Raw genomic sequence first — 18148 nt, forward strand, 5'->3', positions numbered from 1 at the left:
ATCACAATATGAGTAACTTTTTTTGCTTACTAGATAGCCTGTTCTGTGAACTGGGAAGCTTTATAGCCCTTTATTTTGATGTACTCTTTCTGTATTTCTTTACTGGCTCCAGAAAATCTGCCCTCCTCAAATTCACATTAAGGATTTCTGTGATTCAAACTATCAGTAATGGAGATTGTGAGCTCACAAAACATTCTGAGCTTCCAAGACAGATGTATGGCCATTGGGCTAGTAATTAAATATTGGTGTACAATACTGTGAAAATAATATTGTTTTTATTCCATCCTGGATTTTCCACTGTTTAGTACTGGTTTGCAGCCATACATTTTTCCGTGAAATGGCTACTTATCATTCTCTTTTGTAAGACAGCTAAAGCAATTGTGTCTGCTGTAAACTATACCTGGCTCAGAATAACAAAGTGACTGACACCTAGCTGTTCACAGGGCTGCTACCATAGCCAACAGCCAATCAGAGAATGTACTTGGTTACACCTGCTGTTTCATTCATGATTGTCAAATCTCTCTGCTTCTGCAGGTAGTGGATATTGCAGCCAGTTGCAGAAGACACTCACAGCCAGTAACAAACAGTTGTGGACCGTTTCAGTGTGTGCTTTGTTTCTCTGTGTGGCGAATTTATTTTGCGTTACAGAACATCTGAAGCTTGTAGTGGAACTGTGCGAACAAGTGTGATTGCTAAACGGAAAGTTCAGTGATTCATTCACGTATTGTGTGGTTACACACGTGAGTTTGTGCACTGGGTGCGGGAATATTTCTAGAAAGACAAAATATTGTAATCAAAATTTATAAGGAGAAACACTGTGCAGAAGAGAAAGAGCCTGGTTCATCCAAACTGCAGACATCCGAAAAGAAGAGGACAACAGAACCACGTGTAAAAAACTTGGAGCCTTTTAACAAAATGCTGTTTGTCACCAAAAAGAACTTCCAATTATAAAAAAGCTGTGCGTTACTGTTCACAAGGCAATTCAATGGCAGCAAAATATCTTTGGTAATGGTTGTCAGAGCCCCCGGTTTTCGGTATAAAAAAATTAATGCACGGAAAATTATAATGGAGAGATGACAATGTAGTGTGGTGTTGTCAATTTTTAAGAACTATCGTTAAATGCAATGTGGCTCAATGAAACCTGGATAAAGCCTGGTCATTCTGTTAAAAAATGCTGGACAGATGATAGCGTATGTGGAACTTCTGCTGTTCCAGTGGAAAAGGGCACAAGAATTGTCTTGCATGCTGGAACTGCATCTGGTTTGGTACCTACTTGTCTCCTCATTTACAAATCAAGGAAATCAAACGAATAGCTTGAGGAGGTGAACCATGATACGTTTTCTGAAGTGGTTCAAGAGGTAACTAACTACTGGGAAACTTAAATCAGACATCTGTGATTGCAATGGGTAATGCCCAATACCATTCAGTTATTAAAGATAAAGCCACAACAATGGCAACAGAAAAAGCCAACATTGTTAAATGCTTAAAACTCCACAATGTGAAAATTCAGGACGATTAATGCAAGGTAGAGATCATGAAAATATTGCATAAAAATAAGCCACAATTTCAACAGTATGTTGTTGACGCAGTAGCTAAAGAAATTGGCCATAAGGTTGTTAGGTTTCCACCATACCACTGTCACTTTAATGTCATCGAAATGATTTGGGCATAAATTAAAAATTACATGCCAACAAACAACAGAAGCTTTACTGTGGTAGAAATTCCAAGACTATTAGAGGAAGCAGTGGCACAAACAATGCCAGAGAAATGTTTTACATCACACAGAAACCACTGTTAAAGAAACATGGAAAAGTGAAATGACTGTCGAGAGTAATATAGAAAATGTAATTCCAGTGGTTCGTCCACGGACCATAGCTCCAATAAAGAGAGTGTCAAGGAAGTGATTCTGAACAAAGTGGCATTTACCCTTTGCCTTCATTGGTGTTTATTTTTTTATCTGTATTTCTTATTTTTGACTGAATGGTGTGTACTGCAGTTGCACAGTAAATCTCATCTCATAATTAAGGAATACTCCTCTGCACAAGTACGACACTCTGCATGCACACTACAATGATTGGTAAGTACTCAAGCAGTTTATATTATTACAATGGTGTTAGTTATTGTATTTACACGAACGATTCAGATCCATTTTAACACCCCTTACATATTAGATTAGATTAATACTAGTTCCATGGATCATGAATACGATATTTCGTAATGATGTGGAACGAGTCGAAATTTCCAATACATGACATAATTAGGTTAATTTAACAACATACTTAAGTTAATATAACAACTTTATTTTATTGTGTGTGTTCCCCCCCCCCCCCCCCCTTCTTAATTTATATCCAAAAATTCCTCTATGGAGTAGAAGGAGTTGTCATTCAGAAATTCTTTTAATTTCTTCTTAAATACTTGTTGGTTATCTGTCAGACTTTTGATACTATTTGGTAAGTGACCAAAGACTTTAGTGCCAGTATAATTCACCCCTTTCTGTGCCAAAGTTAGATTTAATCTTGAATAGTGAAGATCATCCTTTCTCCTAGTATTGTAGTTATGCACACTGCTATTACTTTTGAATTGGGTTTGGTTGTTAATAACAAATTTCATAAGAGAGTATATATACTGAGAAGCTACTGTGAATATCCCTAGATCCTTAAATAAATGTCTGCAGGATGATCTTGGGTGGACTCCAGCTATTATTCTGATTACACGCTTTTGTGCAATAAATACTTTATTCCTCAGTGATGAATTACCCCAAAATATGATGCCATATGAAAGCAATGAGTGAAAATAGGCGTAGTAAGCTAATTTACTAACATGTTTATCACCAAAATTTGCAATGACCCTTATTTCATAAGTAGCTGAACTCAAACGTTTCAGCAGATCATCAATGTGTTTCTTCCAATTTAATCTCTCATCAATGCACACACCTAAAAATTTGCAATATTCTACCTTAGCTAAATGCTTCTGATTAAGGTCTATATTTATTAATGGCGTCATACCATTCACTGTACGGAATTGTATGTACTGTGTCTTATCAAAATTCAGTGAGAGTCCGTTTACAAGGAACCACTTAGTAATTTTCTGAAAGACAGTATTGACAATTTCATCAGTTAATTCTTGTTTGTCAGGTGTGATTACTATACTTGTATCATCAGCAAAGAGAACTAACTTTGCCTCTTCATGAATATAGAATGGCAAGTCATTAATATATAATAAGAACAACAAATGACCCAAGACTGACCCTTGTGGAACCCCATTCTTGATAGTTCCCCAGTTTGAGGAATGTGCTGATCTTTGCATGTTACGAGAACTACTTATTTCAACTTTCTGCACTCTTCCAGTTAGGTACGAATTAAACCATTTGTGCACTGTCCCACTCATGCCACAATACTTGAGCTTGTCTAGCAGAATTTCATGATTGAATATGTCAACTGAATGTGAGTCACTCTGAGTACTGTAGAAACGGTGCACTTGCTGTTGCTTTTGTTGAGGTATAGAAATAACAGCAACACAGAATCATTTTATACATGGGAGTATGTTTGTTAAGCCACAAGGATATAACGAACCTGTAAAGTGAACTCATTACTGCACATTAAAAGGTGGCGTGACAAGATAGTCCAGTGAAGAACTGCACAGCTGTTACTGCTACAGGCACTGGCAAACTGATATCATCGCCTCCTTCCAAACTCAACTGTGCCTTGCTGTCAATCACTCTGTTATTCTGATCCAGGCATACTTGTAACTGACATGCGAAAGACACACACATTCTAAGATTAGGATCACACCACCACCAACATTTCGCTGCTGGATAAATATCTCCTTTGTAGTTACTAATGCACTACAGCCTTTGGCTACACACATCAATGTCACTCCTGGATTTTGTTCTAATGTTGTGTATGTACTTTCCATTAAGTTGTATGTCATTTTTCACCCCCTTGGAATCTGGCATAGAACTTCTTTGGTCTATCTACCATTCATTTGCCTGGCTATGTGTCATTGTAATAATGCTCACAATTATTTTTTCAACACCAGTTTGTTCTCTTATCTACATGCTGCTCACAGTACGCACCTCTCCATTGCTTACTGGGCAATCCTCAATCTTCGCATCCTTTTTCACATTAAAAGTCCATGTCTCAAGTCAAAACTATTAATACAGAAGATGCCAGAACCTTCGTTTTATCCAAGAGAGAGAGAGAGAGAGAGAGAGAGAGAGAGAGAGAGTTTATTGAGCAAGCACTGTACCAGTAACGGAGCTTCGTGTGTAACAGAGCAGAAAGAATCGATGGTAGCACAGGGTTAATAGGTTGAGACCAAAGCATTGATTTCATGTCCTAGATGTAAATGTATGGCTACAGTTTCTGGCCACTAGCGAGATGTCTCGATGTCCACCTTATCATCCTTTTTACTGCACTTCCAACATACCTTAGCACATACATAATTCGGCACAGACCATAATTTAAAATAATATCCCCTTAAAGAAAGATACTATATGCACACTAAGAAGACTCTTGACAATGTCACTAACAGGAGTTGCAGCACTGAAACGGGCCAAATGATGCTGACCAGTACTGACCACTTTCTGGTCACTGCCTAAGAAACAGATAAATACTGTGTATACATGTGTATTATCTACCATTTGCAAATAAATAAAATGCGAAGGTAACAATTGCTGTAATGCTATCTATAACTGACAATGAAATGAACTTATTAACTGAAATCAAACAATGGAAAAATCCGGGATGGAATGTAACGGTAACAATTGCTGTAATGCTATATATAACTGACAATGAAATGAACTTATTAACTGAAATCAAACAATGGAAAAATCCGGGATGGAATGTAACAATCTCTTTTTATTTTTATTTCTCTCCTTTCCGCTACTTACCCCCTCCCCCTTTCTCGCCTGCCCTCCATCTAAACTGCAACACCTCACTGTCCGCCACTCCCACCGTACTATCCCTACCCCTCCCCGCCCTAGCCTCCTCCTAACTCCCCCCCCCCCCTCATCACCACTCTCACCATGCACTGGTGTTGCCGCTTGCAGTGTAGTTTCAGCTCTCTGAGACTGCAGATGTGTGTGCAAGTTGCGCTTGCGTGTGTGTGTGTGTGTGTGTGTGTGTGTGTGTGTGTGTGTGTGTGTGTGTGTGTGTCTACTGCTGACAAAGGCCTTAGGCCTTAATGGCCGAAAGCTATGATTGTGTGAATCTTTTTATTGCGCCTATCGCGACTCAGCACCTCCGCTGTATTATTAACTGAAATGTTAGATACCATATTTACTTGAAACTAAGCCGCACTCGAATCTAAGTCGCACCTGAAAAATGAGACTTGAAATCAAGGAAAAAATAAATAAATAAATAAATTTCCTGAATCTAAGCCACACCTGAAATTTGAGACTCGAAATTCAAGGGGAGAGAAAAGTTTTAGACCGTACCTCCAAATCTAAACAAAGTTGGTGCATTGTAACATGAGACACAGTTTATGCCGAATGGATGAAGATGCAGCTACCCTTCCTTTTTCATGAGCTTGATCTGGTTTGAATCAATTGCTTTGATCTGATAAGTGCCATTCTCTTTGTCATAGGTGTGAAAATGCATTATTGTACTGTGTCATGCATTGTTTGTCGCATTCTGATAATGAGTGTTTATGACCTGTTGCCGCTCGTGGCATGACTTGCCTTTGTGCGCACTACCACTTACAATAAAAAACCCAGAGAGACAGAGAGAGAGAGAGAGAGAGAGAGAGAGAGAGAGAGGAATTGTCTCATTAGCGAAACAATCGCAATGGCAAGCGACTGCTATTTGTTGTTACTTCACTGCTGCTTTCTTTGATAATGACCAACAAGAACCAAATAATAGACTGTGTATGATAGAAGATGTTCTGAATGAGAGTTGGCGAAAATTTTTCTCACCTTAGATTTAAAAATCTAGTCAGTTGCCATGTTTAATTTCTGACTGTATCACTATTCAGCATAATAATAATACAAATATAAACATGACATGATATGTATATTCCTCTGTGTTTGCTGTTCTCTCACTCTAGTTTCGTAGTTTATTAGGCAGACAGGATTTAAATGAGATAGCAGCATACACGAGAGAATACATTGCGTAATGTTTACATTCATATTATTCTTATGGTGGAGAGAATACTGCATGTGATTCACGATTCATAAAAGTTCCTATTAGCAACCACCTCATCACAGGTAGGAAAAAATTCAGAATGTAGAGTTGGTCATATTGACATATATCCCAAACTGTCTTGTAAGTCATATTTTCATAGTAGATTTTTAGTGATGACTTCAAATGCAGAGTGTATTGTTGTTGTCTTCAGTCTGTAGGCTGGATTGATGCAGCTCTCCATGCTTTTCTATCCTGTGCAACGCAGAGTAGCAACACTTACAGAATAAGAATAAAAATAACTTAGAAATCAAATGCAGAAATTTAATGCTGTACTCCGAAAACCACCCAGTTTCGTTTGCTCGTACAATTACAGTTTTTGGAAACACTTTCGATCTCGGTAAAGTCTTTTGCTTGAAATCTATGAATGGGGTAATTTATGTCAATCTGCTGTGCAAGCAAGCATGACGGACATCCGCTGTTTTTCACCCCATGATGTAAGAACACTTTCTTTCATTTGGCATCAACCACATAATTTGATGGCATGTCAAAATATACGGGAGTTTGGTCGGCATTTCCTATCTGACCAAGAAGATACTGCTTTTCTGTGCACCACCTAATTATGAAGCGCTGAAATTACACAAGTTTTTCTTCATAATTTTTCGGCTGCTTCTGTGCAACTGAAGTTCACCTCCGAAATGAAAAACCCCAGCGCTTCATTAACAGATAAATCCAGCTGCGACTAGCCTTAAAATTTTTGATTTTTTGCTCTCTGGCAATGTCACGTGCCTTAATTTTTAAAATTTCGGCCTTCACAGACAGGAATTTCTGATGCTGTTCCTTAACAAATTAATTTTAAATCACTTCTAGTGCATGATATCGTCCACACTTTGGCCCACTAAATGCTTTCCTGCTACTTGGACTTTAAAATAATTTGTCTCTCTGCAGTCGCCATCGCCTGACGTTGCTCTCATCACTCCCGTATCGCAGGCCTGCAGCACGATTAGAACTTTGTTCCGCAAAAGAAAAACTCCCCTCTTGAATTTGGTACTATAATGAAAGCGCTTCATTATGGTTCACTAACACCAACAAGCACTTCACAAAATTCCATGAAGTGATAGGTGCTGCTATGTGAAATCTTAATGAGCCCCAGCGTATCAACTCTTGCAACAATCCTAAAGGCTTGTGCAATGTTGGTATTTTTGTGTAAAGAAATTTATTTCTGTTGCTACGAATATTTGAAAGGCTGCTACATTCGAAGATGAACAACACAGAATTTCTATTTACTTCGTTGGATAATGTATGAAAATGCAGTGGTCGAAATTCGGGGCGGAGAAAAAATCTCGTCTTCTAACTTTTTTCTTTTTAGGTTATTTACTGACGCAGAGGTTTTGGCGCCAGTATTTATCTTTGTACCTGCAAAGCATGTCTGTGTAGCACTACATATATTCCACGGCAGAAGTTAGTTGTGGCGGCACCTACCAACATTTCTCAGAACTTTGCAATCAATTTTAAGCCGCTGGCGGTTTTTTGAATTACAAAAGCAAAACAAAAAAAAAGTGCAGCTTAGAATCGAGTAAATACAGTATACTAAACACAGATGTGACTATGAAAGTTGGTAGCAATTGCACATCACAACATGTCTTTTTCCAATTTCTAGCTATTCTCCTACTTCCCTCCACTACCTTGCTGAGTCTTTTGAGTTGCCTATGGAAAATGTATTTATATTCCAAGCAAACATAACAAATGTTACATAAAAATATTGACAGAACAACACTGCATCAAAAGACAGACTTAAGAAAGATGAATTCAAGTTTCACATTTATGATAATCTAGATGAACTGTTTCTGTGTTTCTCTCAATGACTACAAGAATTCACTTTTTGTTCACAGTACATATACGGCTATCAGTAACATAAAAATAATTTTGAAAGTGTCAGTGGACAAAATGTGAATAACCAGGAAATTCCCTAATGCATGTAAATACCAGTGATATGCATGTACAAAACTGGTGCTGGGAAAACACGTGAGGGGGGTGGAAAGTACCATCTTACAGTGACAATAGCTTCATTACAAGTACCATCTTACAGTGACATATGGATAGCATTATCAGATGAGGCAATAGCTTCATTACAATGTACAATGATGATGTACCATAGTTTCCAAGTAAGAAGGTGTTCAAAAATGAAGTTACAACATTGCAGTCCACAAATTTGTATGTTAAGACAAGGATTGTTGCTATTTTACTCATTCTAACAGAATGTTGAAATGTTTGGTTCTTTGATCACAAAAACAATCTGGGAACTGGTTTGTTGAATAATACCTGTATCAAGTCACAGTGGTGCTCCAATACATAAGCCCAAGATGAAGACCCAACAAGAGGGATTTGTTTCACAATCACACATCAGCACATGAGTACAAAATAAATAAATAACCAATCTACTTAGCCAGATTTAAAAAAAAGGAGAGAGAGAGAGAGAGAGAGAGAGAGAGAGAGAGAGAGAGAGAGACTCCTCCCTTATAACCCTGATGGTGTCGCAAGAGACTTGAAGCTTTTCCCAAATGAAGACTCGGTTGACAGCAAGCTGTCTTATGCCTCCTGATGGCATGGGACAAGTATTTTGTACAGGTGCTAGAACAGAGTTTCAGAAGGAGAAGGTAAGAATGATATTGTAATGAACTTTTTTTCCAGTGTTCTTCGCTAGAACCAAATTTTTTCCAGTGTTCTTAGCTAGAACCAAAGTAACATAACAGGTATGGCTGAATACAACTTCTATCACATGAAAAATGAATATTACATAATCTTGTATTCACAAAGAATATATACTTGTGTATGATTAGCCATACAGGCTGCAAACAGAGAATAATCTGTTGCTTAGAAACAATTTCAAATTTTGCTTGTATTATTCAATGTGCTTGGACATGGCTTCTACTCTTTAGAGCTCATCATGACCTAAGTATGCTGCATGCTTCTTACATACATACTTTCTTTCAATAAAAACCCATTGACCAGTCATTATCCAACACAAATTTCAGTCTTATTTATTACAAATTTTTCTTATGCCTTCTGAATTATCTAACTGACAAAGTATAAAAAATATTCCTGTAAAATTGTTAGAAAGAATTATCTTCCATTTTCATTAAATATTTTATCTGTAACAATTATCGATACACTCTTGCTATATCATCTATATTTGTTAACAGGAAACAAACTGCGGAACCACCTATCATTAGTGCACGGCATACCTGAGTCTCTCTGCCTTTTGAACAGGAACAATCTCTGGACTAGAATCACAGCTTGAGACCTCCAAGGCTTCATTCCGTTTGCGCAAAGCAGGTGGGCGGTATATATTTAAAGGTGCACTGGACCTCACTGAAATTTATTTTAAATTTATAAAGTTAAACAAGTACTACACAGCCAGACAACTGATGTATCTTATGATTTCTTTTGTTTTTTTTTTATTATTAAAAAAAGCTGAACATATTTTATGGACTATAAAATGCAACTTAACTTTTAAGAATTTTTTTAAAAAGCAACATTTTTTATCATTAGACTGAAAAAACGGATTTAAAAGAAAATCTTAGTTTATGAAATTGAAATGACCTTTTTTGCTCGAGTATCATGTCGTTTTTGGAAACCCAGAATCCACTCTGTAGGAATCAACATGGATTCCGGAAACAGCGATCGTGTGAGACCCAACTCGCTTTATTTGTTCATGAGACCCAGAAAATATTAGATACAGGCTCCCAGGTAGATGCTATTTTCCTTGACTTCCGGAAGACGTTCGATACAGTTCTGCACTGTCGCCTGATAAACAAAAAAAGAGCCTACGGAATATCAGACGAGCTGTGTGGCTGGATTGAAGAGTTCTTAGCAAACAGAACACAGCATGTTGTTATCAATGGAGAGACGTCTACAGACGTTAAAGTAACCTCTGGCGCGCCACAGGGGAGTGTTATGGGACCATTGCTTTTCACAATATATATAAATGACCTAGTAGATAGTGTCGGAAGTTCCATGCGGCTTTTCGCGGATGATGCTGTAGTATACAGAGAAGTTGCAGCATTAGAAAATTGTAGCGAAATGCAGGAAGATCTGCAGCGGATAGGCACTTGGTGCAGGGAGTGGCAACTGTCCCTTAACATAGACAAATGTAATGTATTGCGAATACATAGAAAGAAGGATCCTTTATTGTATGATTATATGATAGCGGAACAAACACTGGTAGCAGTTACTTCTGTAAAATAGCTGGGAGTATGCGTGCGGAACGATTTGAAGTGGAATGATCATATAAAATTAATGGTTGGTAAGGCGGGTACCAGGTTGAGATTCATTGGGAGAGTCCTTAGAAAATGTAGTCCATCAACAAAGGTGGCGGCTTACAAAACACTCGTTCGACCTATACTTGAGTATTGCTCAACAGTGTGGGATCCGTACCAGATCGGGTTGACGGAGGAGATAGAGAAGATCCAAAGAAGAACGGCGCGTTTCGTCACAGGGTTATTTGGTAACCGTGATAGCGTTACAGAGATGTTTAGCAAACTCAAGTGGCAGACTCTGCAAGAGAGGCGTCTGCATCGCGGTGTAGCTTGCTCGCCAGGTTTCGAGAGGGTGCGTTTCTGGATGAGGTATTGAATATATTGCTTCCCCCTACTTATACCTCCCGAGGAGATCACGAATGTAAAATTAGAGAAATTCGAGCGCGCACGGAGGCTTTCCGGCAGTCGTTCTTCCCATGAACCATACGCGACTGGAACAGAAAAGGGAGGTAATGACAGTGGCACGTAAAGTGCCCTCCGCCGCACACCGTTGGGTGGCTTGCGGAGTATAAATGTAGATGTAGAAAATCCCTGAAAATCATCATCCGAACCTCCTTTGTCACCATTGTCCTCTTCACTGACATCGAGAGTGTTAGTTATGCTGTACTTCTTGAAATAGTTCACAATGTCTTCTTTCACTCTAGACAACTGTTTCATCCACTGACATACTGGTTTGATTGTAGGTTGTTTTAAAGCTCCCTTCAATGTGAATTCAAATTTGTTTCAACCATCACCCATTTGTTCCATTCCTCTCTCATTTACACTTCAAATGGTTTATTTATTGAGACATGAAGAAGTTGCAATTGTGAAGTAAGTCCTCCCGGAATAAAAGCAAGCTCTGCATTTCACTGTCTCAAGTTTTTCTTTCACAGAAATCTTCCAATGACTACTGACTGATCTAGCACAAGACAACTCTTCTTCAATAGAACACCTTTCATTCTCTTCCACAGTCATACCAGCCTCATTAATCCGATCCTCGTCATGTACATGAACAACCACCTGGCGGTATCTCAGGATGTTGTGGCATTGTTTTGCACTTGAAAATAATCACTGGATTATGTTTAGTACCGTCAGCACAACATGAAAGGACAACAGTGTAGTGCATTTTTCATGTCCACTAGTTTTTTTAGTTACAATTTAACACCTTTCATGGCAACAGTTTTGTTACTCGGCACATCAAAAATAAGAGGAGTTTTGATCATATTAGCCACTTATCTTAGTTCCGCACTGGTTTTCTTTCAATGTTGTCTAATGAAGCAATGGAAAGCTAATATTTTCCTCTTCATACTCTTGTGGCATTTTCTGAGATATTTTGGTTTGCACACAAAGTCCATAACACTTCATAAACATGTTAGCACCAACCAACTCCATTCTTCAAAGTCTGTTTAAGTACCACTGTAGTACTAGCTTATTTCAATACCTTTTAATTTTGGCCATTTTGCATTCAGGTCTCTATTTGCACATTTAGTCTTCCTCATTTTTTTTTCAGTTCTTCTTTACTAGCCTACCAATTGCAAATGATGTTTTTCTGTTGGTGGAGGGCCAAAATACCACTCAACTGAACTGTTTCCATGTTGTTCTGCATGTGCCATTACTTTCAATTTATAGCCTACATCATATGAATACCTTTCATTTTCTTCCATTATGAACCTAATTACTAACAAAGATATTGTACTGTTACCTATAATACAAATAACTTTCAATTCAAGTTCACTGGCTCCGTAGACTGCAATGACAGGGTGGGAGGGAGACAGTGTTAGCAAGCTCAAAAATTGGATATTTTTATATTAATTTCAAGTATAAGAGATACCTGAATTTTGGAGGCAATTTAGCAAAGAATTCAGGAGGCAATTTTTCAAAGAAAAAAGTGTGGCTCTCTGAGCACTATGGGACTTAACATCTATGGTCATCAGTCCGAGAGAGAGAGAGAGAGAGAGAAAAAAAAAAAAAAAAGTGTGTCTTATAGTCTATAAAATACACTAAATGAGGCAGTTTAGAATTTGGAATTAATGGGATATATTTTAATTCAGCCAAAGATTCAGTGGATACAACAAGCTGCTGAAATCGATAATAGCTAACCTTTAAAAAAACAAATGGAATAATAAAATCTGCTCACTAATCTCAATATAAGGAAGGTCATAACAATTTATGTCAATAATGTATGCAGTATATTTTATAGCTTGTAGTTATCATACAAATTACAGTACAAAGAGAGAGTGGCAGCACATGAGAAATATCAAGGAAGGTGAATTCAGAACTCATAGCAATACAATAATAAATAATTATGACAATACGAACTACATCATTAGATATGACAAACTCCAGTCTCTGGAGGCAAAAAATAGGCACCACCTCTTACACACACTTCAGTAATATGCTAATGAGCATTTAAAGTGTAAAAATACATAAAATTTCTGCAATACACAGGACATGTCGTTACTCCACTGTTATTTATTTTTTCAGAGTTGAGCAATACAAATTGCCAGTTGTAAAATACGTGCCATGAAACACCTAAGACCCCAGCCACATACGCAGCACTTACTGGTCATAGCAATTACTTCTGCCTTACATTTCAGATTGTTTCCTACTTTGTAGAAATTGTAAGTTGCAACGGAAAATATGTTGTGCCACTGTGTGTCTGATTTACTGTTTTTGGCCTCTTTGACAGTCGCGTGGCCTGTCACGTGACTCTCGCTCCGCCTACTGCTCGAGCTTCATCTGCCTCCTGCACTCAGTCTGCCCGTGGCGTCTGTTTTAAGTAGTTGACGTTTTGTCTGTGCGTCGGAAAATGTTGAGTGTACAGAAAGAACAGCATGTTAACATCAAATTTTGTTTCAAACTAGGAAAATCTGCAAGTGAAACGTTTGTAATGTTACAACAAGTGTACGGCGATGATTGTTTATCGCGAACACAAGTGTTTGAGTGGTTTAAACGATTTAAAGATGGCCGCGAAGACACCAGTGATGACACTCGCACTGGCAGACCATTGTCAGCAAAAACTGATGCAAACATTGAAAAAATCGGTAAACTTGTTCGACACTTTCCTTGTCAACTCCTGTTAACTCAGACACTGCTCTGATTGTTAAACGGCGATCTTGTCGAACAAGGAGGCTTTTTTGTTCATGTTTAGGTAGGTTTCAGTCAGTTGCAAGCATTAAGTGGTCAGTGACTGGTGCTTCAAGTACGGAAGACTTTTCTGAGTGAGATTATGTCTTGGAATAAGCTAAGTATCATTTTTTATCGCAAATTATTATACAAGTTATGGTTGATTATAATGTTAAAAGTACTGACATTTATGTTAATGGTTATCTACAAAATGCAATTCTTATTTTTTGTGGCTCCAAATACAGTTTTAATCTTGTACTGCACATATGTCACGCTAGGCAAAACAGTGAAAATAATGATTCATTCTCTTTAGCGGTCTATCTCTCCATGAGATCCTGGTTATTCTTGAAGGGGAGGAAGAAGATGCAACAGATTTATTTATTGAACCTCCTGAAGCTAAAGTGGATTCGGATGAAGATTCTGGGGAAGAAGATGGGGGAGGAAACGTCGATAATCTTGGACCAAGGCAACTCCAGGCTGGTGAAGAAGTGGTTTTAGCAAGTAAAAATAGGTTAGGTAGTGAACCTGAGATTAATTTCTCTCCTGATGATAAACAAGATGAACAGAAAAAGCCAAAGATCTTAAAAACTGTAATCAGAGATTGAGAGAAGAAGAAGAAAAAAGAGGGGGTGGAGTGCTTTGTTCAAGAGTTGCTCAGATCCAAATATAATATATTAAGAGATAAAAGGTTTTCTAGGAATTCTAATTCTTTCGGGCTATAATCCTTTACCTAACAGAAGATATTACTGGGATTCTGGATTGGACATGAGAAATGAATTAGTCCACAGCACGATGAGAAGGGACAGGTTTGAAACAATGATGAGACTCATTCACTTGTGTGACAACACAAAAATAGATGCTAATGATAGAATGTGGAAACTTCGTCCATTAATAAATATGCCAAGAAAAAAGTTTGCTCTCCACTTTCAGCCTGAGGAAGATTTGTCTTATGATGAGAGCATGATAAAGTATTTTGGCAGACATGGATGTAAACAGTTTCTGAAAGGTAAGCCCATTAGATATGGGTACAAAGCATGATGTCTAATTCTCTTCCTGAAAGGAACAAACATCTTCCCTACAGGTTTTATTTTGACAACCTCCTTACATCACAAACATTGTTGATTTACCTGAAGCAACGAGGGTTTGGTGCAACTGTGACTATTCGTGAAAATCGTCTGCCTAAAGAGTGTCATCTCATACCTTCTAACACTGTCCAAAAGGAATAAGAGAGGGGATTTTTATTACAAGAGCAGCAAGGAAAGTGAAATAATCATGCTAGATGGCTAGATAATTCTACAGTAACAATTGCTTCCACAAGCCATGGTATCAGTCCACTCAGCACCATTGCCCAATACTCTAGACAAGAGAAGAAAAGACTACTTGTACCTCGACCTAATGTAATTGGAGAATACAACAAAAATATGGGAGGAACTCACTGAATGGATGAAAACATCATGCTAGATGGCTAGATAATTCTACAGTAACAATTGCTTCCACAAGCCATGGTATCAGTCCACTCAGCACCATTGCCCAATACTCTAGACAAGAGAAGAAAAGACTACTTGTACCTCGACCTAATGTAATTGGAGAATACAACAAAAATATGGGAGGAACTCACTGAATGGATGAAAACTTAGCGTTATATAGAGTGAGTGTCAAAGGAAAGAAATGGAGGTGGCCAATTTTTACATGGCTTCTAGATATCTCTGTACATAATGGGTGCCTTCTTCCTAGAAAGACTGGTATAAATATGCCTCAGCTGCACTTCCGGCGCTACATTATGAAATGTTACCTGACTTCCAATGCAGCAGTACCAAGAGGTCCTGGACGCTCTGCAGGTAATTCCAACCAAGGCAGAGTACTGCACGATATTAGATATGATGAAACAAAACATCTGGTAGCCATGGTGCCACAGAAAAAAAGAAAACGCTGAGCAGCGGAAAACTGCAAAGGAACCCCAAGAACAACATGCTGCAAATGTGATCTTGGTTTGTACATAGAATGTTTTATGCCATATCACAGAAAGTGAGTGCTGTCGCCTGAACTTGATGTAAATCACATACAGTATATTGTTTTACTTGCAGTCATATATTCTGCCTAAAATGTATGTTCTGCCTAGTGTGACATATATGTTACGCTCTTTTTTGTTTCAATTATTGATTTTTTTGTTTTGATTGTTGGATAGCTTTTCTTTGATGACAATAAACACATAAATATCTAACTTGTAGAAATAGCAGAAAAAAAAAAATTCAGGCTGAAATGGGTCAATATCGTGCACCAAACCAGCAACGTGTCACACAGATAGGCCCAGAAGAAAAACCGAATTTTAACTTTGTTTTCTGAGGTATTCTCAAAAATGTTTGTTACGATAGCCGAAACTGCAGGGGCCATTGTCATGGCATCTGCAACTTTGTAGATGGCCCTTTACAGGGGCATGCTGTTAACAGGCTTTCACTCAAAATGAAACACAGCACTGAGATTAATGTATCCATGAGGGTACACTGGTAAATACATAAAGGTACTACAATAAGGCTCAAACAGACAGAAACATACCATAAAAGTATATTATACACTCAACAAATTCCTCATAACTATACATGATTTTTAAAGTAGTCTACTTTTGACTGTAAAACTTCGTTATGTACTTATGTAACAACTACTTGATATTTTTTCTCATCAATAATATGTATATCAAACTGACCTTTCTTGGTGGCAGAAGTGAGTATAGGAGCACCTTCATCACTATTTGTCAAGTGTTGTCGGTCTACAACCATTCTTCCTGTATGGTTGGACAGACCTGTCACCGTTGGTTTATCTGAGGCATTTCTTTCTAGCTTCCTAAATACAAACAGAATTAAATGATATATAAAATTTATGAATTTATGGTCTGAAATCAATGATGCTATAATATCTTATGTTTTTAAAAATGAATTTTGTCATGAGTGACAAACAGTAACTGAATTAAGTTCTTGTCTACTGTGCTGAAAGGAATGCAATTCTACTCCATGGACTTAAGCACTACAAAGTTGCTATGTTAACTAACCTACACAGACAAAATGTGTCAATATTCTGAATTACATGCTGAACATGATTTCTTGTAAGGCACAAAGGAAGACTAGGATTTAATGTACAGGTGATAACACAGTTGTCCGAGATCTAGCACAAGCTCAGTTTGGACCGGTGGATATCGGCAGCAGACTTAAAATCAAAAATAATTAATTTTCAATTTTTGAAACTACAATATAACTAGATAGATAAAAAAATCTACTTGCTAAGTGGAGGCAGCGGCAAGAGGAACACAATGGCCCTCAAGAAGTGCCGACTTCTTATGCCCCTTTCTTGTGGGGATGGACCAAAGAACAGGTGTACCAAACAAACCCACACACTCTGAATGAATTAGAGGAGAGGATCACGTCCTCAGAAATTTGCTTGTAACTTTTCTGTAGAAATCAATTTATAGCATTCCTATAAGTTTACATTGTTTTGTCAACAACGCATGAGCATGTATGCAATTGTAGTGTACTACATATATTCTCTCAGTCATGAGAAATGACAACTTCTTCCACGTGCAAATATTCATTAATAAAAAATTTATGGACATTTAAAACAACAGTGTGACTGCTCACCCACCTTGTACATAGGTTAAGGAAACCTGAAAGCTTTCGAAGCCAGTAGCTCCTCCTTTGGCAGAAGGGTTGAAGGGGAAGGAAGAGGGATGAAGATATTTCGAGTCTTTCCTTCTTATCCCATCCGGTAGGTCTCCCCTGACCCAAAGTTCTGGATGACTTTCCAAACCCTCCCAATTTCCTAAACCTCACCAGTCTTACTTCATCCCTCTTCCTTCCCCATCAAACCAGAGGAGTAGCCATTGGCTCTGAAAACTTGCAAATTTTCTTAACCTTTCTATGGGTGTTTTCTCCTGCTGCCTGTTGGTGAGTAGAGTTTTTATCTATCCAGTTACATTAGATATTCTGAAAGAAACCAATCCGCAAACAAAATATAAATTGCCAGGAAACTGATCTCTGCTGACCCCAAATTGTTATGTGAGAATGAAATAAAAGACGAGACAGATTAATATTTTTAAAATTCTCAAAAAATTGGCTATTCTGTTGATTCAGATAAACAACAGAGAGAAGAGTGTCATTCCACCAAAGCAAAAACCAAGCTCACCAAAAATTAAAAAAAAAAAATAATCCTTGATTATTGTAGGCAAATTTGTTGCAGTGGAGTCAAAACTTGGATACTCTCCATAAAATACACATGGGAACACAGTAATTCCATTGTAATTGGGGATGCAAACCTATGTATCTGTTAATAAGAAAGCAAGTTCTTGGCCAACAGTTTCAGAAAACAGGTTTTTACAGAATGCTGCCATAATTTTTTTTTGCAATTTTTTACTTATATAGTACTTTATTACTAACAAGTAAAATTTAACTGTTGGGCTTTAAACGCAAAAATGCCTATTAATGCATTCAAAACACTGTATATTCTATTGTCCCTTTCTGTAACAGTAAAACAATTAAGTTTATATTATTTAAAAAACACTAATAATATTTTCAATGCAGGTATGTTCCATTAGTAAGAAATACTAGGGGAAATCACATA

General features: G+C 37.7%; 1 protein-coding gene across 1 annotated transcript in view; it reads right to left on the bottom strand.

The window, feature by feature from the left end:
• Positions 1–18148, bottom strand: part of LOC126260416 (coiled-coil domain-containing protein R3HCC1L) — a 162410-nt gene that overhangs the window by 24360 nt on the left and 119902 nt on the right. Inside the window, exons 4-5 of the mRNA XM_049957745.1 lie at positions 16245–16381; positions 9365–9491 (exon numbers count right to left, since the gene is read on the bottom strand). Of these exons, the coding sequence (XP_049813702.1) occupies positions 9365–9491; positions 16245–16381 (264 nt within the window). The remainder of the gene's footprint in view (positions 1–9364; positions 9492–16244; positions 16382–18148) is intronic.

Source organism: Schistocerca nitens, chromosome 5 (assembly GCF_023898315.1).
Source record: "Schistocerca nitens isolate TAMUIC-IGC-003100 chromosome 5, iqSchNite1.1, whole genome shotgun sequence".
Taxonomy (NCBI): Eukaryota; Metazoa; Arthropoda; class Insecta; order Orthoptera; family Acrididae; genus Schistocerca; species Schistocerca nitens.